Source organism: Aegilops tauschii, chromosome 7 (genome assembly GCF_002575655.3).
Source record: "Aegilops tauschii subsp. strangulata cultivar AL8/78 chromosome 7, Aet v6.0, whole genome shotgun sequence".
NCBI classification, from domain to species: domain Eukaryota; kingdom Viridiplantae; phylum Streptophyta; class Magnoliopsida; order Poales; family Poaceae; genus Aegilops; species Aegilops tauschii.
This window is the reverse complement of record NC_053041.3, coordinates 67,464,294-67,488,492: the sequence shown is the minus strand read 5'-3', so window position 1 is coordinate 67,488,492 and position 24,199 is coordinate 67,464,294. Positions and strand designations below refer to the sequence as shown.

General features: G+C 55.5%; 1 protein-coding gene across 2 annotated transcripts in view; it reads right to left on the bottom strand.

Moving 5' to 3' along the window:
- LOC120969348 (uncharacterized) overlaps positions 1–24,199 on the bottom strand; it is a 98,344-nt gene that overhangs the window by 70,079 nt on the left and 4,066 nt on the right. The window contains exon 3 of one of the 2 annotated variants that reach the window (XM_040396518.2): positions 18,646–19,203. The exons of the other annotated variant lie outside the window; for it this stretch is intronic. Within the exon in view, the coding sequence (XP_040252452.1) occupies positions 19,173–19,203 (31 nt within the window). The 3' untranslated portion in view covers positions 18,646–19,172. Of the gene's footprint in view, positions 1–18,645; positions 19,204–24,199 lie in introns of those variants that run through there. 2 annotated transcript variants of the gene reach the window in all.

The window sequence follows — 24,199 nt, the reverse complement described above, 5'->3', positions numbered from 1 at the left end:
CTCAGACCTCAGCCATCATGACGTTCTCCGCCACTGTCTTCATCATGGAAATCGAAATACCGACATGTCCCATAATGTCAACAGGCAACGAAGCTTCGCGTCACATGCTCCTGAAGCCACACGGGCTGAAATAGGGGTGCACACAACCGAATCCCATCCGATCCAGCAATCTACATGCATCAAGCAACCAATGGACACCTCGGGCGAAGCCTTCCGGAACTCGTCAATGGACAGATCAACGAGGGACGTCATTAAGCAAAACACCGTCTTGGCGCTGGAAGAACTTGCCGGAGGGGAACAGATCTGAGCCGCGAGCCCTGGATCTTCCACCACCAGCCACCACCCCCCCGTGCTGCCCTCACAGTTGTGGTAGCACAACTGCCGCCGGAACACCTGGGGTCCCCACCCCGGAGTTCCATCTCCGCCGCCATGCCGGGCACCCAAGGGCGCGGCGCGCCCTGGCCAAAGGCCCCCACGTGAGAGGAGGACGAGAGTCCGTCATCCGCCATCGTCGGGCAAGCTTTTCTCATCGGCCTCCTCCGGCGGCGACAGGGAAGCAGGAGGAAGGAGGGGTCAAGGGCAGCGGCGGCTGCTAGGGTTCGCGCGAAGTTCAAATTCTCCAAAACGACGCTTTCACGAAGGAAACAATACACAAGCGCCGTCGTCGCCCGATCATAAATCTTAGGTCTTCACCTGAAAAAAATCCACGCTCTCAAAACAATGCCTTTGTCGGCGTTCTGGGAACGGGGGTACCCAGACTTGCCTGCCTGCGGCCCATGGCGTGGCTTCATCGACGGCCTGGTACGGCCCACCTTCAGCATCAACGACACAAGACCCTCGCAAGGGGCCACGCCTCGCGAGGCGGACGACACCAAGACCTCCAGAAGGAGCAGCCTCCTCAAGCTAGCTCCTGAGGAGCGGAGATTCCTATGCAAGCCTTCACCTCATCAGGTTCGGATGACGTGAGCCATGACGACCAAGGCCAGGTGGGCGCCAGCGGGCGCAGGACAACAGTTTCCTCTTTGTTGCTAAGGAGGCATGCGCAGGCGCGGAGTCCCGAGGAATCAGCCAAAGGTTTCCATTCCCATGCAACAAGACCAAGACCGCCAGGACGGCAGGACAGAGGTCATCGCCGAGCCCACCACGGCGTCACGACCAGTGGCTTTGCACGTGAAGACTACTTTTGTCAGGATAAGATGTACTAGTTGTCTCCCTTCGAATTTGGCAATTGTGGGATCCCTTCCCGCGCTCCATTTTGGGGGAAGAGAAGCAGAGCCACTATAAATAGGGCCTAGCCACCACCGTAGAGAGGGATCGGATTCATTCCATCCTCTCCAGCTCACTAGCTCCCACCAGCTCAAAAACACACCTCCTGAGGTCGTTCTTTCACTGTACTAGTTCATCCTCAGCACCCCCTCGAGGCCAATCCACCACAAAGCAGGAGTAGGGTTTTACACCGCACACTACTAGGAAAATGCTTATAGGTAGACATTTAGCACTAGCGTTGGTTAAAGACCCCAGGCTACTGCTATTTAGCAGTAGCGCTGGACAACACCTGCGCTGCAAGCGCACGTTAGCAGTAGCGCGGGATTTCCATGCCAGCGCTGCTGTTGATGGGCCACACTCTTGGCCCCCTGTTGCAGCTATAGCTATAGCGCTGGGCCTCCTCCCCCGTGCTGCCGCTAAGCCCACCTCTGCTTCCTCCGCGCCGGCCCGTGCGCCCCTCCCCTCTCACTCACTCACACTCACACGCTCACACTCACAGAATCCCTCAATCCCCCGATCCGGCCGCCGCCCCCGTGAACTACTCTGGCCGCCCTCCCCCGCACGGGCCCTCTTCCCCCGTCGGCCGCCCTTCCCCGCGCCGGCCTTCCTCCCCTGCCGGCCGCCCCCCCGCACCGGCCATCCTCCCCCGCCGGTCCCCCCCCCCCCGCGCCGGCCCTTCTCCACTGAGAGGTACTCCTCCCTTCTTCCTCCTCCTCCCTCCCTCCCTAGTTATAGTTATTAGAGAGTAGTTATTTTGAATCCTATATAGTTGAAAAAAATGTAGGTTCTTAGAATAATGTAGGTTATGATCGAACCCTAGCTAGGACAGATTAGGTAGTATGAACCCTAGTTAATTCGTATGAACCCTAGGTTTTTAAATTTAGCTAGGTTTTAAAGTTAGGACAGAAATTTAGCTAGGTTTTTAATTAGGTGTAATTAATAGAATTTAGGTGTTTTAGGTGTATTTAACAAAATTTTAGGTGTTTTAGTTGTTTTAGGTGTAGTTAACAGAATTTTAGGTGTTTTAGTTGTTTTAGGTGTAGTTAACAGAATTCTAGGTATTTTTTTAGTTAAAGCAATTGTTTTATTTTTTTTAGTTAAAGCAATTTTTCCTGTTATATGCAAATTTTCAGTGGACATGTCATATTTTGAACATGTCACATTTTTGAAAGGTCATATTTTTCCGAGTGGCCTATGTTTTGCCAGAAATGTCGATTCATTTATGTTCTGGCAAATTTCGGGCGCTCGATATGTCCTGCTTTTAGCAAAGGTCATGCCGGATTTTGCTAAGTGTTTATTAATTTTGTTTTCATAATTAAGCATTTTGTTCTCGACGTCGACGATGCATATCCCGCATCCTCGTCGTCGACTCGGTGGAGCATTCCTGCTTGAGCCGAGGGGCCATGTCCGGGATTGGGCTCCGCCGGGCTGGTACTGGGTTGTGCTACCTTGTGGTGAGCGCAGCTTAGTGAGGAGCCAGCCCGTCGTCGACCCGGAGCGTCTTTGGTGGCGGTCACGTGGGCCTGCATCGGTGCAGAGGCTTGAGTCCCCCGCGCAGGTGCTACAGCACCGTGTCACGGAGGAGGACGCGCACGTCCAGTGCTACATGGTTGCGTTGGCGGACGGCAGGTTCTCCAATACCTGGCAGATTCTTCAAGGATCTCACCAGAGCTATGATCCTATAATGGTTCCTTCTCTTTGGGTGTCCACCGCGGCCCACTGAACCTAGAGGAGCTATTATTCGAGATGTATTAGTGATATTATATGATGATCTTTGCTACAAACTACTATATATGTATTCGATGATGGATTATTAATTACCTATTAATTATTTGCTTATTGAATGCAAAAGATGAGTGCGGTCTGTGCTACAAACTACTATATATGTATTCGATGATGGATTATATGATGATCTTTGCTACAAACTAGGTTCGATAATGATCTTTGCTACAAACTACAAATTTTAGGTGTTTTAGTTGTTATATGATGATCTTTGCTACAAACTACTATATATGTATTCGATGATGGATTATTAATTACCTATTAGGAAATGTCTGACGACGAAAGGGAATTCGCTATGTGCGAGTACTGCGAAGATGAGCGCGGTCTGTGCGACAGGCCTCACCTGGTAGAAGGTCGGCGCTTCAGCATCAAGCTCCAAGAGACCTTCGATGTTGAAACGGTACGCAACGACGACAAGTGTTTTTTGTTATTTTTTGCACGACTTCTCTGCTTCTTCAACGTGTAATTTCGGTCTTTTACAATTCGACTAGCTTATTCCATGCCATGCAAGACGCTATGTCTTGGAGAAGATGGGTTTTGAAGATCATGAAAGCATGGAGACAAAGATAATTCAACTAAGGACCCATCATGGTTATGATTTTGCTGTAAATCTATACAATTCTGTGAACTCATCCAATTTTGGTTGCCTGAATTGGGAAGCACTTTGCAAGGCGTATGGTTTTCATGAGGGTATGCTTCTCACCTTCGATCTTGGTGATCCTGACATCGACGAAAAGAATATGACCATTTGGGTCCTTGTTGACACGCTTCCAGTTCTACCGTTGTGTGAGTTTCTCAAATATATTCATTAAGTAATTTGTATTGTTTATTTCAAAATAGTTGACAGCTTATTTCCATTGACAGCTTATTTTCATTCTTCAAAAAATGTACGGAAGATGGTAGACAGAACCTACTACTACACTGTCGGAGTAAATGACCACGGGTAGCCTAACCGGCTCCCGCTGGCTCTTCAAAAAAATATCGGGCCGATCGAGCCCTCAAGCGTCCAAGACACATGGCCGCCTTCCTTGGCCGGCTGGCCCACCGGCCGGCTTCCGGAAGGCGGCAAGGCTCTGACGGCTCTTGCGGAGAGGGCCGACTCCAAGCAGCCGGCCATGAGAAGGCCGGCTCCTAGCAGTCGGCCAAGCGTGCCCCCCTCAAAGTCTGCACCCACATAACGGTGATGAGACGGGGCGTGGCTACAGTAAAGCCTGCCACCCCCGAATCCCGGAGCACGCATGGCCACAGTGCGCCGTACGGGGCGGCCATCCCCCGTCCGGCGCAGCACTATTGCCATGTTGACCATGACGCCACCCACGACAGGCTGTCAGTACGGCCCGCAGGCGGCGGCCCCCTCCAGCCAGAGAGACACCTGAAGGCGGCCAAGCCTCCCCCAGTCGGCCTGGGAGATAGCCGGCTCCCAATAGCCGGCTTGCTCCTCCCCTCGAAGTATGTGCTCCATTAAGGAGATAAGACGAGGTAATGCTACAGTGTAAGCCTGCCAGGCGGCGGCATTGTAGCCATGCTTACCCCGACAAAGTCATCGTCATCAAGAGCGAGGCTACAGTAACCAACCGCCGACAAGACCCCCAGGCGGTGGGGCCGGCCTGTCGGCCGAGGAGCCGGCAGCCGGCGGGACCCACCAGTCGGCGGGCCCAAGCAGCCGGCGGAGAAGCCGGCGATTACAGACACTGACGGCCTGGACCCGCGTCCAGCCGGATTACCATTGTACCCCTGGGGGGTAGGCTTATATAAACCCCCCAGGGCACCCATGCAAAGGGTTGATCTCTTAGAGTTTTAGACACCACATAGAGAGAAGAGGAGAGCTAGCCTTGCCCTTCTTCTTCCTCTAGCCAAACAGCTCAAGGAGCCACTTGTAGCCACTTGTGTTGATCTAGTGATCATGCGGAGACCCCGCAGAGCAGGACTAGGGGTGTTATCTCCACGGAGAGCCCCGAACCTGGGTAAGATTCGCCGGCGTGCATGTCTTCGCCTTATCCCGTTTCCAGGCACCGGCGATGTCTTACTAGCTCCCACAATGATAAGCCACCCTTTGGCGTATGTCGCACCTACCACCCGACATTTGGCGCCCACCGTGGGGCCAGGTGCACCGTCGTCCGGAGACCTGCTTTGGACGGGAACCCTTTTCCTCCCCAGCGAGCGTAGCCAGCCCGGCACGCCCGATGGCGCTTGCCCCGACGCGCTGCATGGCGTCGACAACGCCTGCGCGGCGAGCTGCCTCGCCGATCTTCTTGGCGAGGCTCGCATCTCCGACGAGCCTTCGTCCGACGCAGGCACAGACTGCCCCGAGAGCCGCCTCGTCAGCCTCCTCGACCAGCTTCACGTCTCCAGCGAGCCTGCTGTGGACTTGGAATCGGTCGGCTCCACCGACCCGATGCTTGTCGACTCCGACACGGCATCTCTTGACGCCTTCCCCACCAATGTGGTGATCATCGACGACCCTCTTCCTCGAGCCGACAGTGGCGGCAGCACCGTCACTGAGGTGTTGGTCATCAGCCACGGCGTCGCCTCCGGCGAAAACGCCCACGACGCCCTGGAAGCAGCACTACACGACCTGACCGCCCCCATACCGGCCGACGCCGATGCCGAAGCGCTAGAAGCATGCCGCCTCGCCCGCATCGCGGAGGGCCAGAAGATAGCATCCATGAGACGCCTCACTGAGGCTCACCAACGCGAAGTCGACCACGCCGCCTTTGGCATGCCGCCTCCTGGCGGACCAAGCCGGGTCGGCGCCGTCAAGAAGCGCGGCGCGGCCATCGCCAGCATGCTGGGAGCAGACCGCCCAGTCTACGCCACGCCACTCGAGAACCTGCATGCCGCCCAGGCGGCCGTAGACGAGCTGAACGGACTGGAGGGCGACGAGCTCCACTACATGACTAGACGCATCCAGCAGCTGATCGACGCGGCCGTAGAGCGGCACGAAGCCAGCGCCTGGGCTGAGAGTCCCCCCCATGCCGAGAGCACGACGCGACATCCCGGACGCCGACTGCAGACGGCGCCCGCGCGAGAAATGACAAGGAGCCGGCTGCTAGCCGCAGTCGGACTCGCCTCACCATCGAGCGCGACGCAGAAGGCCGCCCCCCGAGCTGTGGAACGACGAGGCAATCCGCCTCCTCCTCCGCCTCGTGGGGAAAGATATCCCACCCTGCTGCCTGTTGCACATCCGACTCTCAGCGGCCGACTCGGTCGCCGCGAAGGAGTCGGCGAGAATGACGCCCGCCACCGTATCGACCGCCTAGCGCGATCCCTGGCGCTAGAAGAACAAGATGATGTCGGCCCACCTTGCTTCGGTCCCCGCATCCGCGACGAGCCCTTCCCCAAAGGGTTCTCGCTCCCAAGAGACACGCCAAAATACAACGGCTCGGTGAAGCCGGAAGACTGGCTGATTGATTACTCCACTGCAGTCCACATAGCAAACGGCAACAGGCGCGTTGCCGTGAAGTACGTCCCTCTCATGCTTCAAGGCATGGCACGCACCTTGCTGAACATCCTCAAGCCCTACAGCATCAACAGCTGGCTAGACTTCACGGAAGTCTCCAACCGCAACTTCACCAGCACATACAAGCGGCCTCCCAAGCCCCGTCAGCTTTCCTTGTGCGTCCAAGGGCCCAGCGAATCAAATCGCGACTACCTCACGCGTTGGGCCGAGCTCCGCAACTCCTGCGAAGGGGTGCACGAGGTTCAAGCCATAGAGTACTTCACTCTCGGGTGCCGAGAGGGCACCCTCCTCAAGCACCGACTTCTCTGCGACGAGCCTACTACCCTCGACGAACTGCTGATCATAGCAGACAAGTACGCCACGGCCGACTCTTCGATGAAGACCGAGCTCCGAGTGGACGCCTCTGGAAAGGTGCTTGCTCCGGCTCCCAAGACGCCGGCTGGCGACTCCAATCGACGCCCGTACCAGAACGACAACAAGCGCAAGGCCCCTATGCCGCCTTCCACCAGTCGGCAAGTAGCCACAGTCGAAGACGAACAACCTGAAGGGCAGCCCCAGCCCGAAAGACCGAAGGGCGGCAGGCCGGCTTGGCAGCCGGCTTTCTCCTACGAGCAAACCCTTGATGCCCCCTGCAAGTTTCACAGCAGCGCGAAGCCGTCCAACCACACAACCCGGAAGTGCCACTGGCTCACACGGATCTCCAAGGGCGAAGGGCTGGTGCCTCCTCCGCCTGCTGGCCAGCCGCCTCCGGCTCCTCAGCAGCCGGCTGCTCGCCCAGCAGTCCGAGCCATTCGAGACGAGTTCCCTGACGAGCATGCCGCCTACGTCGTCTTCACGAGCCAAGCCGAAGACAGGCGCAGCCGGCACCGACAACACCAAGAAGTCAATGCAGTCGCCTCCACAACCCAGAGTTCATGCATTGGTCTGAGAAGCCTATCAGCTGGAGCCGGGCCGATCACCCAGAGGTGATGCCGTCTCCGGGCTCTTATGCATTGGTACTGGATGCCACCCTCGCGACAGAAAGGCGAGCTACCCGTTTCTCTCGAGTTCTGATTGACGGTGGAAGTAGCATCAACATCCTGTATCGTGACACCATGGAGAAGCTGAACATCAAGACAAAGCAACTTATGCCTAGTCGGACTGTGTTCCATGGCATTGTACCCGGCCTATCCTGCTCACCAATCGGCAAGATCAAGATAGATGTCCTCTTTGGAGACAAGGATCACTTCCGCCGAGAAGCAGTCTGGTTTGAAGTAGTGGATTTAGAGAGCCCTTACCATGCGTTGCTTGGCCGACCTGTCCTAGCCAAGTTCATGGCTGTACCCCACTATGCCTACCTCAAGATGAAGATGCCGAGCTCCAAGGGCATCATCACCATAGCCGGAGACTACAAGAAATCCTCTGAATGTGCTGCAGCTAGCAGCCGGCTGGCCGAGTCCCTCGTGATTGCTGCAGAGAAGAAGATGTTGGACCGAGTTGTGTCCATGGACGGCAAGCAGCCAGACCTGTCACCTGACCCCAAGGAATCTGATACTCGAGGCTCCTTCCAGCCGGCCAAGGAAACAAAGAAGATACCTCTGGATCCAGAGAACCCGGGGAGGTTTGCCGTCATAGGGGCAAACCTGGACAGCAAATAGGAAGGCGAGCTCGTCGATTTCCTCTGTGAGAATCGGGACATCTTTGCATGGTCCCCAAAGGACATGCCGGGAGTTCCAACGGATTTCGCCGGGCACAAGCTACACGTCCGAGCAGACGCAAAACCAGTCAAGCAACCTCTCCGTCGACAGTCGGAGGAAAAGAGAAGAATTGTTGGAGAAGAGATAGCCCGGCTTCTGGCAGCCGGCTTCATTATGGAGGTGTTCTTTCCAGAATGGCTTGCCAACCCGGTCCTTGTATTGAAGAAAAACAAGAAGTGGCGCATGTGTATAGATTATACCATCCTCAACAAAGCCTGCCCCAAAGATCCGTTTGCTTTGGCTCGAATCGATCAAGTGATATACTTCACAACCGGATGCGAGCTGTTGAGTTTCTTGGATGCTTACTCAGGTTACCATCAGATCAAGTTGGATCTAGCCGACCGCCTGAAGACCGCCTTCATCACACCTTTCAGAGCTTTCTGCTACCTGACTATGACATTCGGCTTGAGAAATGCCGGTGCCACTTTTCAGCGTTGCATGCAGAAATGCCTCCTCAAGCAGCTCGGCAGAAATGCCCACGTCTATGTAGACGATATTGTGGTGAAGACGGAGAAGCGCGGCACCCTGCTGGAAGATCTCAAAGAAACATTTGACAACTTGCGCCGATTTCAGATCAAGCTCAACCCTGAGAAATGCGTGTTCGGAGTACCAGCCGGCCAGCTTCTAGGCTTCCTGGTCTCTGAACGCGGCATCGAGTGCAACCCAGTGAAGATCAAGGCCATAGAGAGAATGGAGATTCCTACCAAGCTGCGAGATGTCCAAAAGTTCACCGGGTGCCTGGCCTCCCTGAACCGCTTCATCAGCCGGCTAGGAGAGAAGGCTACTCACTTTGAGTGGAACGACCAAGCGGACCAAGATTTTCACGAGCTGAAGAAGATGCTGACCACGCCGCCTGTCTTGGCGGCGCCGACTGAGAAAGAGCCCATGTTCCTTTACATTGCCGCGACTAGCCGAGCGGTAAGCACAGTTATTGTGGTCCAACGCCCAGAAGAAGGCCGGGCTCAGTTAGTCCAGAGGCCGGTGTATTATTTGAGCGAAGTGCTGTCCACCTCGAAGCAAAATTACCCGCACTACCAGAAGATGTGCTATGGTGTGTATTTCGCTGCCAAAAAGCTCAAGCCCTACTTTCAAGAGCACCCCATCACGGTTGTATGCACTGCCCCTCTTGCCGAGATCATAGGCAGCCGGGATGCATCCGGTCGGGTGGCCAAGTGGGCCATTGCGCTGGCTCCTTACACGTTCTTCTACCAGCCTCGCACTGCCATCAAGTCCCAAGCATTGGCCGATTTCCTTGTCGACTGGGCCGAGACCCAGTACCTACCACCGGCTCCCGACTCCACTCATTGGTGGATGCACTTCGACGGATCCAAGATGCGCACCGGCTTGGGAGCCGGCATTGTCCTCACCTCTCCCAAGGGTGACAAGCTCAAATACACATTGCAAATTCATTTTGCCGCCTTGAACAACGTGGCTGAGTACGAGGCGCTCATACATGGGCTCCGGCTAGCCAAAGAACTCGGCATCCACCGGATCCTGTGCTATGGCGACTCGGACTTGGTAGTCCAACAATCATCTGGCGACTGGGACGCCAAGGACGCAAACATGGCGAGCTACCGTTTCCTCGTCCAGCAACTCAGTAGGTACCTTGAAGGATGCAAGTTTCTCCACGTGCCACGGGCCGACAACGAGCAAGCAGATGCCCTGGCACGAATCGGCTCCACCCGCCAAGCTATACCAACCGGCGTCTCTCTCCAACGCCTCCTCAAGCCGTCTATCAAGCCGTCTCCAGAATCAGACTCCATCTTCGTACCGCCTGACCCCGACGCAGTCGGATCCGACTTGGGGAACCCAGCAGGCGGCTCGAGGACTTCGACATGCGGCTCGGGGGCTGCTGTAGTCACACCCGGCTCGGGGACTTCAGAGCCCGGCCCAGGGACTACAGCAGTCAGCCCGAGGACTGCAACGACACAACAGGCGGTGGCCGACTCCAACTCTTCACCACCCAGCCCACCCACCCTGGTCGCAGTAGCCGTGTTGGCAATAGAAGAAGTCACAGCTCCATCATGGGCCCAGTCCATCCTCAACTTTTTGGTAAACAGAGAGCTGCCGACTAATGAGATCTCGGCAAGACAAGTTCAACGCCGAGCCGGAGCATACACAATAGTGAACAGAGAGCTCGTTAGGCGCAGCGTCATTGGAGTCTTCCAGCGCTGTGTTGAGCTGAGAAGGGCATAGCAATCCTCAAGGACATCCACCAAGGAAAATGCGGCCACCACGCGGCCTCAAGATCACTTGTCACCAAAGCTTTCCGCCATGGGTTCTTCTGGCCGACTGCTTTGGAAGACGCCAAGGAATTAGTCAAACACTGCAAAGGGTGCCAAGTTTTCAGCTCCAAGCAACACCTGCCGGCTTCTGCACTCAAGACCATCCCCCTAACCTGGCCCTTTGCCGTCTGGGGGCTGGACATGGTGGGCCCATTCAAGACAGCACGCGGCGGCATGACACATCTGCTTGTCGCCGTGGACAAATTCACCAAATGGATTGAAGCAAAGCCAATCAAGAAACTGAATGGGCCGACTGCTGTGACATTCATCGCAGATATCACCACCTGGTATGGCATACCACACAGCATCATCACCGACAACGGCACGAATTTTGCCAAAGGAGCACTGGCACGTTTCTGCGCGACATAAGGCATCCGACTGGACTTAGCGTCCGTTGCCCACCCGCAGTCAAACGGTCAAGTAGAGCGAGCAAACGGCCTCATCCTCTCCGGCATCAAGCCCCAACTGGTCGTACCACTGGAGCGTTCGGCCGGCTGCTGGCTTGACGAGCTGCCGGCCGTCCTCTAGAGTCTGCGTACTACCCCGAACAAGTCAACCGGTTTCACTCCTTTCTTCCTTGTATATGGTGCCGAGGCTGTCATCCCAACTGACATCGAGTTCGACTCACCTCGGGTCACCATGTACACGGAGGCGGAGGCCAAAGAAGCGCGAGAAGACGGCATTGACCTGCTGGAAGAGGGCCGGAGCACTCAGCCGGTCCGCCATCTACCAGCAGGGTTTGCGCCGCTACCACAACCGAAAGGTCAAGCCGAGATCCTTCCAAGAGGGCGATCTTGTGCTCCGGCTGATCCAGCGAACAGCCGGCCAGCACAAGCTCTCGGCCCCTTGGGAAGGCCCCTTCGTCATCAGCAAGGCCTTAGGCAACGACTCCTACTACCTGATCGACGCACAGAAGCCGAAGGCACGCAAGAGAGATGATTCCGGCAAGGAGTCAGAACGACCATGGAATGCCAATCTCCTCCGAAGATTTTACAGTTAAATGCAGTATGTACCACACTACCTTTTGTATTAAGTACAAGACATCGGGCCCCCCGAGGAGCACTCGGGGACTACCCTCTTTTATCTATATGATGAGCATCATGCCTATAAATGTGTTACTACATTTGTCTTTCTGTCCGGCACCGGGTTCGATCAGTCGGCCCGGGGACTTGCCGCCTTGAGTTATGTTAAGTTCTACCTGCAGTCAGACAAGTAGTGTGTCGGCACCCAAGCCCTCTCTTGTCGAAAGTCGCAGCTCGCAGAGTCGACTGTCCAGCTGACAAGAGTTAAAGGCAGGAAAGGATGCCCACACGAAAAACGGCGAAGGACCAACGAACTTGCATAAGGAAAGCCGGCTTCCCCACCCCGCCAACCGACTGTTAAAACAGCCGGCTGGCCGGCTTCCCACTCACCTTGCTACAATCTAAGAAAGCTAAAGTACTTGCCCTCCCAAACGGCCAAGCCCTTCTCTAGCCACAGACTGCAGAGCAGCTGTCCGGCCGGGAAGGCGGCGACCAAGGGAGGGCGGCAAAGGAAACAGCCGAAAAGATGAAAAGCAAGTACAGTCGGAAGTCAAACACATGCAAGATTATATTTACACAAAAGGCCTTCGAAAGGCTGACATTCAACATAGTTTGAATACACCCCCAGTGGGTGGAACTGCGCAAACTTAACAAATATTTTCCAAAGAGTAATGAGCAGGAAAAGCAAAGGTAAAGATGGAGGCTCAGACCAAAGGTGCAACAGACGAGTTGGGCTGGTCCGTGGAGACGGCGGTGCTGGCTGGAGGAGTGGTCGGCTGGCGAGTCTCGGCTTGATCATCACCAGCGGCGGGCGGCGCGCTCGTACGTGCCTCGTTGCTGGAGATACGGTCAAGCTGAGGCTGGCCGGTCGCCACGCCATCCGGCTCGGTGTCTTCACCGTCCTGTCCCTCCTCCTCTTCACCCTCGTCGCTGGAGTCGATCTCCTCCGCCGAGTCTTCACCATCCGCCAGGTTCAGCCCGAACCACTCCTCCGGTTGTGCAACGCCATCGTCATTGAGCTCGGGGGCAAAAGCACTAGTGTCGGTGTACTCGGCGATCGCCGAGGCGCGTTGGATGATAGCCGGCCGGACCTCCTCCAGTTCCTCGTTGGCCTCCTACCGCCATGTGGTCAGCTGCGCCAAGTCCAGCCTAGGATACCACGCCCGGACGAACTCCAGCGCCCGCCTGGCGCCTGCCCGAGCTGAAGAAGCCTTCCAAGTCTCGAAGCGGCCAACCGCCACCTCCAGCCAGTCGGTAGTGCGACGGGGGGTGCGGGGAACCACTTCGCCAGGCCAGAGGGCGGAGAGCAATTGGGCTCCAACGCGTTGAAGACAGCGGAGCATGCGATGAGCCGGCTGAAGGCGGGCTTGGACCGCCAGAAGCTGCTCCTCGAGCGACCGGCGAGCATCCGGCGTGATCTCAGCTCCAGCCTGCCTCTGCGCGTCGCGGTGGGCCTCGATGACTTGGCTGGCGGCAACGGAGTAACCAGGGCAGTACTCTGCACAAAGATGAAAAGAAGAGAAAAAAGCACAAAGTCAGAAGACGGACCAAATGGCAGGCGGCAAGCAAAGGGATTAAGAGGAAGGCGGCCTACCGTCAACCAAATCTTCGATCTGGCCATAGCCGTCACTCAGCGCCTGTTTTGCCTCAGCCCAGCTTGCCGCCTCGGTCTCGTATTCGGCTTGGAGGGCCGCCTCGCTGTCCTGTGCCGCCTTCAGGGCCGCCTTGTGGCTCTCCTCCTGGTCGGCCAGCTTCTTGACCAAGCGGTCGCGCTCTTGAGCCAAGGCATTGTATTCAGTTTCCTTGGCGCGAAGGGCGGTCTGGGCCGCACCCAGTTGCACCCGCAGGTCGGCATTGGCCTCTGAAGAAATGGCAAAGAAGAAAAAAGCAATAAGAGAGAAGTCGCCAGGAAAGATCTGGCCCGACTGCTCAGCAGTCGGCCCGAATCTCGGGGACTACACCCAGTGGGTGCACTGACGCGCCCCCACGTGAGATAAAAGACAAAGCACTTACTCCGGCTCTCAGTCAGATCAATGGTCTTCTGGTTCAGCTCCCGGGCCTGGGAGTTGAAGGTAGTCGCGTGGAGGTTGTGATAATCCTGCAAATAGAACAGAGGGGCGAATAAGAACAAGATGGCAATCAAATTCTACTAAGAAGTTTCAAGCCGCCTGCTCAGCAGCCGACTCGGAACTTGGGGACTACACCCAGTGGGTGCGCTGACGCGCCCCCACGGAGGAAATCAAGAACAAGAAACGAAAAAGCGAGAAGGCTCACCCGAATGGCCGTCCGCGTCGCGAGAAACTCATGAGTGTATTGCTTCAGCACGGTGGCCTGAGACTGAAGTCGGTTCCGGACTTCTTGCGCCGCCGCATTCAGCACGGCCGTCCCGCCACCCGGCGTCCACCCCGGCGAGCTGGCGCTTGCCGTCTCCAGTTCCTGGGCCGACGAGCTGGAGCCCGCGGCCCTCTGCGGATTCGGCGCCGAAGTCGCCTTCCCTGCGCGCTGGCGCGCCGGGGACCGAGCCACAACGTTCACCCTTGTCGCCGGCTCGCCTCCAGTCGGCGGCGCAGGCGGCGCGTCGGGCCGACCGCCTTGGTCCGCCCTAGCCGGCGATGGCGGGGCCGCCTCCCTCTCCAAGACGACGACGTCGCCCTCCTCCCTCTCTAGCACCGGCTGGTCGCCGCCGGCTCCCTCCGGCGGGATCACCGGGATCTCGGGCGCCACTGCGCGGAGGGGGATGACGAGCTGCGGAGGCTGGTTACGCAGGGCCTCCGCCGCTTGCTCCGAGGCTGCAGCCTCCGCCTGAGCCTTGGCCGCTGCATCGGCCTGTGCCTTCGCCGACTCCTCCGTCGCCTCCTGTGCCGCCTTGGCAGCGGCCGCCCTCTGCTCCTCCTCCTCCTGCTCCTCTCGCCTGTTCCGCTCCGCCTCCGCTTGAAGCTCGGCGCGGGGGTCCACGCGGTGGGCACTCGCAGACCCTCCCGCCGCTCCGACCACGGAGGCGGCAGCGGTCCGCTCAAGAGAAAGCGGAGCCCTGTTTTCATGTCAAGACAAGAACTCAGAGGAATATCAACGAAAAAGAAAAAAGGAATGCGTAAGAAAATCGCCACTTACGCGGAAACCATTTGCGGTTGCTTCACCGCCTTGCGGAAGCGAGCAGCCTTCGCGGCTGCCTCATCCCGCTTGGTCGCCGCCGCCGCGCTCTTGGGCTTCTTCGGCCGACTGCCGAAGAGGATAGGCGCGGCCCGGCGCTTCTGAGCGCCGCCCCGGGCAGCCGGCGCGGCATATGAGCCCGCGCCCTGCTGATCGGACGCCGGCTGGCGACGCGGGATGACTTCCGCCTCGTCATCATCCGGCCAGTCCTCAAGGCCGGCTCCGAGCCCGGAGCCGCCTTCTTCGCCACCTCCCCCCATGGCGTCGTCGTCCAAGGCGACCGCCCCCAAGTCGGGGTCGTCCATGTCGCTCATCGTCCAGTCGGGGAGATATGGGCGCTCCAACCCCGCGGTGCCGGTAGCCGGCCGCAGAAGGGGGCTCTGTTAGAGAAGTCGATCGGTCAAAGGCGGCCAGCAAGAACTCGGCAACAGAGAAAGAGAAAAGAAAAGGAAAACTTACTGAAGGCGGAGGATTGGCGCAGGAGTACGGCTCCTTGCCCAACCGCCACTCCTCGGTGAGCTTGCAGTTTGCGATATAGTTCACCATGTGAGCTACCTCGGCATGAGGCATCTCCTTGGTGCACAACCGGCTCGGATCGAGGTGCCCGCTCATCTGACAGATCATATGAGGGCGGCCTTGGAGCGGAAGTACCCGGCGCGCCACGAACGCGGCTAACAGGTCGGGCCCGGTCAGGCGCTCGTACTGGACCAATACCCGGAGCCGCGCGATGGCGGCGGCTCCGGAAGGCGACAGCGTTTTGGCCCGATAGGACCATTGGGGCCGCCTCCCAGCCGGCGGGCCGGCTACATAAGCCGGCAAGTTGACCCAGTCGCTCTGCGGGGCGATGCTCTTCACGTAGAAGTAGGACTTCTGCCACAGCTTCACCGACTAGATCAGCGTGACAGAAGGAAACGGATTGTCGCTCGTCGGCCTCTGCACCGCGATGAAGGCGCCGCATTGAGCCGGCACGCCCTTGGCGACGGTGCCGAGCTTGGATTGGAAGAACTCCCCCCAGAGCTCGAGGGTGGGGAGGACGCCAAGGAAGCCTTCGCACAAGGTGACGAAGGCGGACAACAGCACCACCGTGTTAGGAGTAAGGTGGTGCGGCTGAAGCTGGTAGAACCCAAGGAACGAGCGGAAGAAACCGCTCGCCGGCATGCCAACGCCGCGTAGGCAGTGCGAGCAGAAGATGACCCGCTCGCCCTCCTCCGGTGCCGGCGAAATCTCCTTCTCCGGCGCGAGACGAACCCGCACATAATCTTCGTCGGGCAGCCGCCGCGTCTTGCGAAGGAAGTCGATGTGGTCCTCGTGGACGTTGGAGCCGTCCCAGGATCCGGCGCGCGCCATGAGGACGGAAGACCGACGGGGGATGTGCGGTGGCGGAGAGAGCGCGACCTCGTGGCAGCAAAGCTACGATGTAGCAAGAAGAATGGTGGAACGGCGGGGCGGCAGCGGTGACGGAGAGGTAGAAGAAGAAGAGGATGGCGGAGCAGGGGCAAGCGTGCGAGCGCCTGCCGCTCCCCCTCCCCCCCTATTTATAGCCTAGGCGCGGCGGAGCCGAGGAGGCGAGACGTAGGGGGGCGTGGGATTAACTGCGCCCACTCCCCCACGCCCCATGATTATTGCACCCTAACAACGTGCAGTAACTGCCGTTGGAAGGCAAACCGCCCGTTTGGGCCACAGAAGATCCACACATGGGCCGAGGCGTGGAAGTGGGGGGCCCCGGTCTGCAGCGACGTCCCGTCGCGCGCGTGGGCTGGCAGGCTCTTCCAGCCGAAGGGTGCCACGCGGCGCGCAGGCGGCGAGCGGCCGGCCCGCAACCTGGCGCGCGCGCCAGCTGGTTCCCGCCTTCGGGCTTCAAGCCCTCCCAAGACGGCGCGTCTAACCAGGGCCGACTCCTAGCTGTTGGCTCTTCAAGATAGGAAGTTGCTCGAGCTTCTCGTCCCCCTTTCAGCCACGAAGCCCAACCAGCTTCGGGGACTACTGTCGGAGTAAATGACCACGGGTAGCCTAACCGGCTCCCGCTGGCTCTTCAAAAAAATATCAGGCCGATCGAGCCCTCAAGCGTCCAAGACACATGGCCGCCTTCCTCTGGCCGGCTGGCCCACCGGCCGGCTTCCGGAAGGCGGCAAGGCTCTCACGGCTCTTGCGGAGAGGGCCGACTCCAAGCAGCCGGCCATGAGAAGGCCGGCTCCTAGCAGGCAGCCAAGCGTGCCCCCTCAAAGTCTGCACCCACATAACGGTGATGAGACGGGGCGTGGCTAAAGTAAAGCCTGCCACCCCCGAATTCCGGAGCATGCATGGCCACAGTGCGCCGTACGGGGCGGCCATCCCCCGTCCGGCGCAGCACTATTGCCATGTTGACCATGACGCCACCCACGACAGGTTGTCACTACGGCCCGCAGGCGGCGGGCCCCTCCAGCCAGAGAGACACCTGAAGGCGGCCAAGCCTCCCCCAGTCGGCCTGGGAGATAGTCGGCTCCCAATAGCCGGCTTGCTCCTCCCCTCGAAGTATGTGCTCCATTAAGGAGATAAGACGAGGTAAGGCTACAGTGTAAGCCTGCCAGGCGGCGGCACTGTAGCCATGCTTACCCCGACAAAGTCATCGTCATCAAGAGCGAGGCTACAGTAACCAGCCGCCGACAAGACCCCCAGGCGGTGGGGTCGGCCTGTCGGCCGAGGAGTCGGCAGCCGGCGGGACCCACCAGTCGGCGGGCCCCAGCAGCCGGCGGAGAAGCCGGCGATTACAGACACTGACGGCCTGGACCCGCGTCCAGCCGGATTACCATTGTACCCCTGGGGGTAGGCTTATATAAACCCCCCAGGGCACCCATGCAAAGGGTTGATCTCTTAGAGTTTTAGACACCACATAGAGAGAAGAGGAGAGCTGGCCTTGCCCTCTTCCTCTAGCCAAACAACTCAAGGAGCCTCTTGTAGCCACTTGTGTTGATCTAGTGATCATGCGGAGACCCCGCAGAGCAGGACTAGGGGTGTTATCTCCACGGAGAGCCCCGAACCTGGGTAAGATTCGCCGGCGTGCATGTTTTCGCCTTATCCCGTTTCCAGGCACCGGCGATGTCTTACTGGCTCCCACAATGATAAGCCACCCATTGGCGTATGTCGCACCTACCACCCGACATACATTGATGAAGCACAATTAATTTATAAGAAGAAAGATGGTCTTATCGAAAATTAGCAAGCGCGGACGAGCTCGCACGCTCTCGGAATCGCTAGGCGCTCGTTTCCGTTGGGATCGGAGCTGGAGGGTGTAGTCGGTGTAGTCGGGTATCCACGTATGGGAAAACTGAGGTTGGCCCCACCGTATAGCATCAATCTGTTTAACCAAACGGTGGCCGCCGTCAGCCCGCATCCTGTACCAACCGCACATGGACGGGCTCCCCCACTCCTCACAAGGCATCCTATGAGACTCTACCGCTCCCCCGCTGCCGGCGTCGGACTGGGACACAGGGGAAGGGAGAGCGAGTATTGAGTAAAGGCAGAACGTACGTGAGAACTCGCGTCGGCTGCTGCATCACCGGCGGCATTGAAGCCCGCCGAGTTGTGGACTAAGGAGGAAGGAGCCATAACCCTGAACGAATCCGAGCTTTGCATTGCAGAGGTGGAGCTTTGTCTCCTTGGAGAATGTATTGTTCTTCGCATCCAACCATGACAAACAATGGGATTGATTTTTATTTGGATGGTTTCATCAAATTGTACATTGATCAGATTGTGGATGGCTTGACATGATCAGATTGTAAAATTTATTTTCAGAGATTATCGTACTTCTTGTTTGATGGTATAAAGGCTTCAAAATTAAGTTTGTCTCCCTTATTTTAAAAATAATGAAACATGGAATTGCATATACTTCAAAACTGTGATTTCAGGAACAACACAGACTTCAGCCGAGATTACAAAGATTTGTTTCTCTTATTAATGACGGATACTTGTTAAAGAAAAAATATCTTGCATATATTGTACAGAGTACAAAGAGATCTGCATTTACTTGCAACTTGACTAATACAATCCTTGCAAACTCTCAGATTACAAAGAAATGTCAGAAAAAATTGAACTACAAGTCTTTCAATTTATATACACATTTCTTTTTTGCTGAAATCAATTTATATACGCATGTTGGAGCATTTGTCATGAAAATGTCCTAGTATCATCTTTGTAGGTGGGTGTATGTCCAGCTTGTGCTCTTGTCTTGGCATCCTCATTTCGGATACAGCAAAGAGCATGTTTACATTCCAGAGTCAATTTTGACAGTGGCTTGATTATGCTCCACAGGAAGAACCATTGAAGACATATATTTTCAAAACTATGTCTTTTTTTTTCCACACCCACCACATGGCAGATTTCAGAACGTCCATATGTATTTTAGATAAAAGAACAATACATTGTGCATTATTAATCCTTTGAAACCATCTATAACTAGCTCAATGGGCACATCACCCATTCACACTTGATTCTGTCAATCCCACACCTGTACAGCTCCACTGCCCCTGCACCAAAAAAGTTAGAATCGTCAATCCCACACCTAACAACTCCACTGCCCTGCCAGCAAAGAATCATCAGTTTGTCTCAGTTTTCAACAGTAAAGTTAGAATCTCCAGCCTCACACTTTGCTCCTAAGATCACTTTCAGTTTCTGAAAGCCACATGCCAACTACAGAGTACAGATAACAGCACTAGATGCATGGTGCAATTGTTCACCATGTGTGATCAATGAAACACGAATTAATTCATCGTGGCAACAAAATCTTAACACACCTCATTTTAAATCTCAATTCAGGATCAAAATCACAAAATTGATGCTTTGAATTAAGCATTATCGGACCAAACCCAGGTTCTGAAAATTGGAGTAGCAAACATCGCGAGGAGGAGAACTAGACTGTGCTGGTTGCTCACCATGTAGTTCATGGTCAAGGTTCCCGACCACGGGGATCATCTCCGACGCAATCAACGCCTCCCGGCGACGGACGAGAGAGGCCGTGGGATTGGGGACCATTGGGGACCGAGATAGGCTGGGACGGCGGCAGCAAGCCAGAGAGGCGAAGAAGATCTGGAGCCGAGCGAAGAAGATCTGGAGCCGAGCTTCTTTCATCGTCGTCGGACTGAGCGAGATGAAGAGCATGCCTACAGCCGACTCCATCGTGCTGTTTGTCTAGACGGCACCGTCATCGTATGATACTGTTTGACGGCCGTATCCTTCACTTATCTATACGATTGCATTCAATACATGCACACACGCGTCTCTGTCCCATTCGTACGCTTTCCGGGAGCAGGCGAGCCCGTCCTCTCCATCGCCGCGCTCATGGTCTTATCGCATTTTTTACTGATCTTGAAATTACAATAACTATTATCGAATTCCTCAAAATTATGGTCAATATGTGCCACTAGTGCACGCGGTGTGCTACGGTAACATCAATGGAGATAGCATGGTAAGATTTTCTACTATTACGACATCCGTGCATCTTTTGCATAAATTCTTCTAAAACTAAACTACATTGCTAACTACAAAATTATTAATATGTTTTTGAACAGAAAATCCCGATGGATTGTGTGCCTCATCTGATGTTGCCGAGAGGTCGCGTTGATGTTATGAGCTTACGGCCACCACGGCCAGGTCAGCCGCAGTATCCACATCACTCCTATCCATACCGGATTTCTAAAAGCGAGGAAGCCATGATAATAAATGATTGAAAAAAATGTTTCGACCATCGTAGAGAGCTACTTGGAAGCAACATTGTGCGTAGGCCAAGACTTGGAGACAGGATGATCTCCGTTCTTCATTATGGAGAGTCCATTTTCCTTAATGGAGAGTCAATGCCTATCTTGTTTTATGATATTTTACCTAAGAGAGGGTAGAGTAGATCCTATGAGAGGAGTAGGTCCTAGGTAGAATATGTTATTATGTGCTACAATGTGTTAGAGTTGATGATGAGGAGGAGGAGTTGTGATTATGACTAGTGACCAACTTGTTATATGATGTCTCATTGACGAACATTGTTTGGTGGTGATGACTAGCGGTAATGAATATGCTATTTAAACAGACTAGTTCATGATGAGTTGTTATTGTACAAAAGATATATCTGTTTAAACATGTACAGCGCCAAAATACAGGCGCGGGCCAAAATATTACCGGCAGCGCTCATTTACCAGTAGCGCTTTCCAGAGGCGCGCTACTAGTATCTGAACATACCAGTAGCGCTGGCCTAAACAAGCGATACTGCTACAAAATAGTTGTACCGCCGTAGTAGTAGCGCGGGCACCCACGCTACTGGTAGCTCAAAAACCAGCGCCACTGGTAAGGTTTTCCCTAGTAGTGGCAAGGTGGCCCGAACCTGGGTAAACTGCTGTGTCCCATTTCCTTCCTGTTCATCGAGCTAGGCCATGAGATTGGCGAGTTGGCAGACTGGGGAGGTTGAGTTCTTCGCACGCACCCTAGAGTTCGAATCTATCAAGGGTTTGCGGAGCCCGAAATCCGACAGCCTTCATCAAGGCCACTGTCAGGCACAACCAATTAAGGCCGACATTGGGTTTACACCCTGAAAGCTAAGACTCTGTACTCCTGTGCTGCCGACCCCACTTGTCGATGCCGCTGCTACGAGTCACGAATCACCAAGCAATATCCTCACCGCCTCGAAGACTCTATCCGCCATTACAAGGCCTCAGACCTCAGCCATCATGACGTTCTCCGCCACTGTCTTCATCATGGAAATCGAAATACCGACATGTACCATAATGTCAACAGGCAACGAAGCTTCGCGTCACACGCTCCTGAAGCCACACGGGCTGAAATAGGGGTGCACACGACCGGATCCCATCCGATCCAGCAATCTACATGCATCAAGCAACCAATGGACATCTCGGGCGAAGCCTTCCAGAACTCGTCAATGGACAGATTAACGAGGGACGTCATTAAGCAAAACACCGTCTTGGCGCTGGAAGAACTTGCCGAAGGGGAGCATATCTGAGCCACGAGCCCTAGATCTGCCACCACCAGCCACCATCTCCCCCCCCCCCCCCCCGCGCTGCCCTCACAGTTGTGGTAGCACAACTGCCGCCGGAACACCTGGGGTCCCCACCCCGGAGTTCCATCTCCGCCGCCATGCCGGGCGCCCAAGGGCGCGGCGCGCCTTGGCCAGAGGCCCCCACGTGAGAGGAGGAGGAGAGCCCGTCGTCCGCCATTGTCGGGCAAGCTTTTCTCATCGGCCTCCTCCGACGGCGACAGGGAAGCAGGAGGAAGGAGGGGTCAAGGGCAGCGGCGGCAGCTAGGGTTCGCCCGAGACTTGGAGACAGGATGATCTCCGTTCTTCATTATGGAGAGTCCATTTTCCTTAATGGAGAGTCAATGCCTATCTTGTTTTATGATATTTTACCTAAGAGAGGGTAGAGTACGTCCTATGAGAGGAGTAGGTCCTAGGTAGAATGTGTTATTATGTGCTACAATGTGTTAGAGTTGATGATGAGGAGGAGGAGTTGTGATTATGACTAGTGACCAACTTGTTATATGATGTCTCATTGACGAACATTGTTTGGTGGTGATGACTAGTGGTAATGAATATGCTATTTAAACAGACTAGTTCATGATGAGTTGTTATTGTATAAAAGATATATCTGTTTAAACATGTACAGCGCCAAAATACAAAAAAACATAAATTTTAGCAGTGGCGCGGGCCAAAATATTACCGGCAGCGCTCATTTACCAGTAGCGCTTTCCAGAGGCGCGCTACTAGTATCTGAACATACCAGTAGCGCTGGCCTAAACAAGCGATACTGCTACAAAATAGTTGTACCGCCGTAGTAGTAGCGCGGGCACCCACGCTACTGGTAGCTCAAAAACCAGCGCCACTGATAAGGTTTTCCCTAGTAGTGGCAAGGTGGCCCGAACCTGGGTAAACTGCTGTGTCCCATTTCCTTCCTGTTCATCGAGCTAGGCCATGAGATTGGCGAGTTGGCAGACTGGGGAGGTTGAGTTCTTCGCACGCACCCTAGAGTTCGAATCTATCAAGGGTTTGCGGAGCCCGAAATCCGACAGCCTTCATCAAGGCCACTGTCAGGCACAACCAATTAAGGCCGACATTGGGTTTACACCCTGAAAGCTAAGACTCTGTACTCCTGTGCTGCCGACCCCACTTGTCGATGCCGCTGCCTACGAGTCACGAATCACCAAGCAATATCCTCACCGCCTCGAAGACTCTATCCGCCATTACAAGGCCTCAGACCTCAGCCATCATGACGTTCTCCGCCACTGTCTTCATCATGGAAATCGAAATACCGACATGTACCATAATGTCAACAGGCAACGAAGCTTCGCGTCACACGCTCCTGAAGCCACACGGGCTGAAATAGGGGTGCACACGACCGGATCCCATCCGATCCAGCAATCTACATGCATCAAGCAACCAATGGACATCTCGGGCGAAGCCTTCCAGAACTCGTCAATGGACAGATTAACGAGGGACGTCATTAAGCAAAACACCGTCTTGGCGCTGGAAGAACTTGCCGGAGGGGAACAGATCTGAGCCGCGAGCCTAGATCTGCCACCACCAGCACCATCTCCCCCCCCCCGCGCTGCCCTCACAGTTGTGGTAGCACAACTGCCGCCGGAACACCTGGGGTCCCCACCCCGGAGTTCCATCTCCGCCGCCATGCCGGGCGCCCAAGGGCGCGGCGCGCCTTGGCCAGAGGCCCCCACGTGAGAGGAGGAGGAGAGCCCGTCGTCCGCCATTGTCGGGCAAGCTTTTCTCATCGGCCTCCTCCGACGGCGACAGGAAGCAGGAGGAAGGAGGGGGTCAAGGGCAGCGGCGGCAGCTAGGGTTCGCCCGAGCCCCCCCCCCCCCCCCCCCCCCCCCCCCCCCCCCCCCCCCCCCCCCACCCCCCCCCCCCCCCCCGGAGGCGACACAAGCGAGTAGGACGGCTTTTGTTTGCGAAGTATTTTATGCCTTCTGCTGTTTGAAATTTTGAATGCGTAAATTTTTTGGTATTGCAATACTACAAAAAGCAGTCGGAAATGTGCAAGGTTACATCCTTCACGCATGAAACAAGCAAAATAAACAAACAAATTAGGTTGTCATCACCACCACCTTCATCTTTGAATCATATTTCATATGGTGCTGTCAGAAGTACTACTAGCCGCAGATTCTCAGTAATCATTATTCGTTTGACTCATTTTCTGGAAATCATAATTCTGTTATCTTTTGGGTGAAAATATTGCTAGCATGCCAATTTATTTCTACATGCTGCTGTTGTTGCACAGTACTATATCTTCAAAAACATGTTTTATCCTAAAAACGAAGCCAACACCTCAACCAAATGTCATTGGATGCATCTCAGCCCTAACAAATGTTGGGTTTGTAGTTTCCAAAAACAATTCTGAAATGGTAACGCCACTTGGTAGAAGTTTCGATGCAACTTAGTTCAGCTGTAACCATAGCCAACATAAATTAAGTGAACTGTATTTGTTCGTCAGCTTTTCACAACTTGCTGATTATTT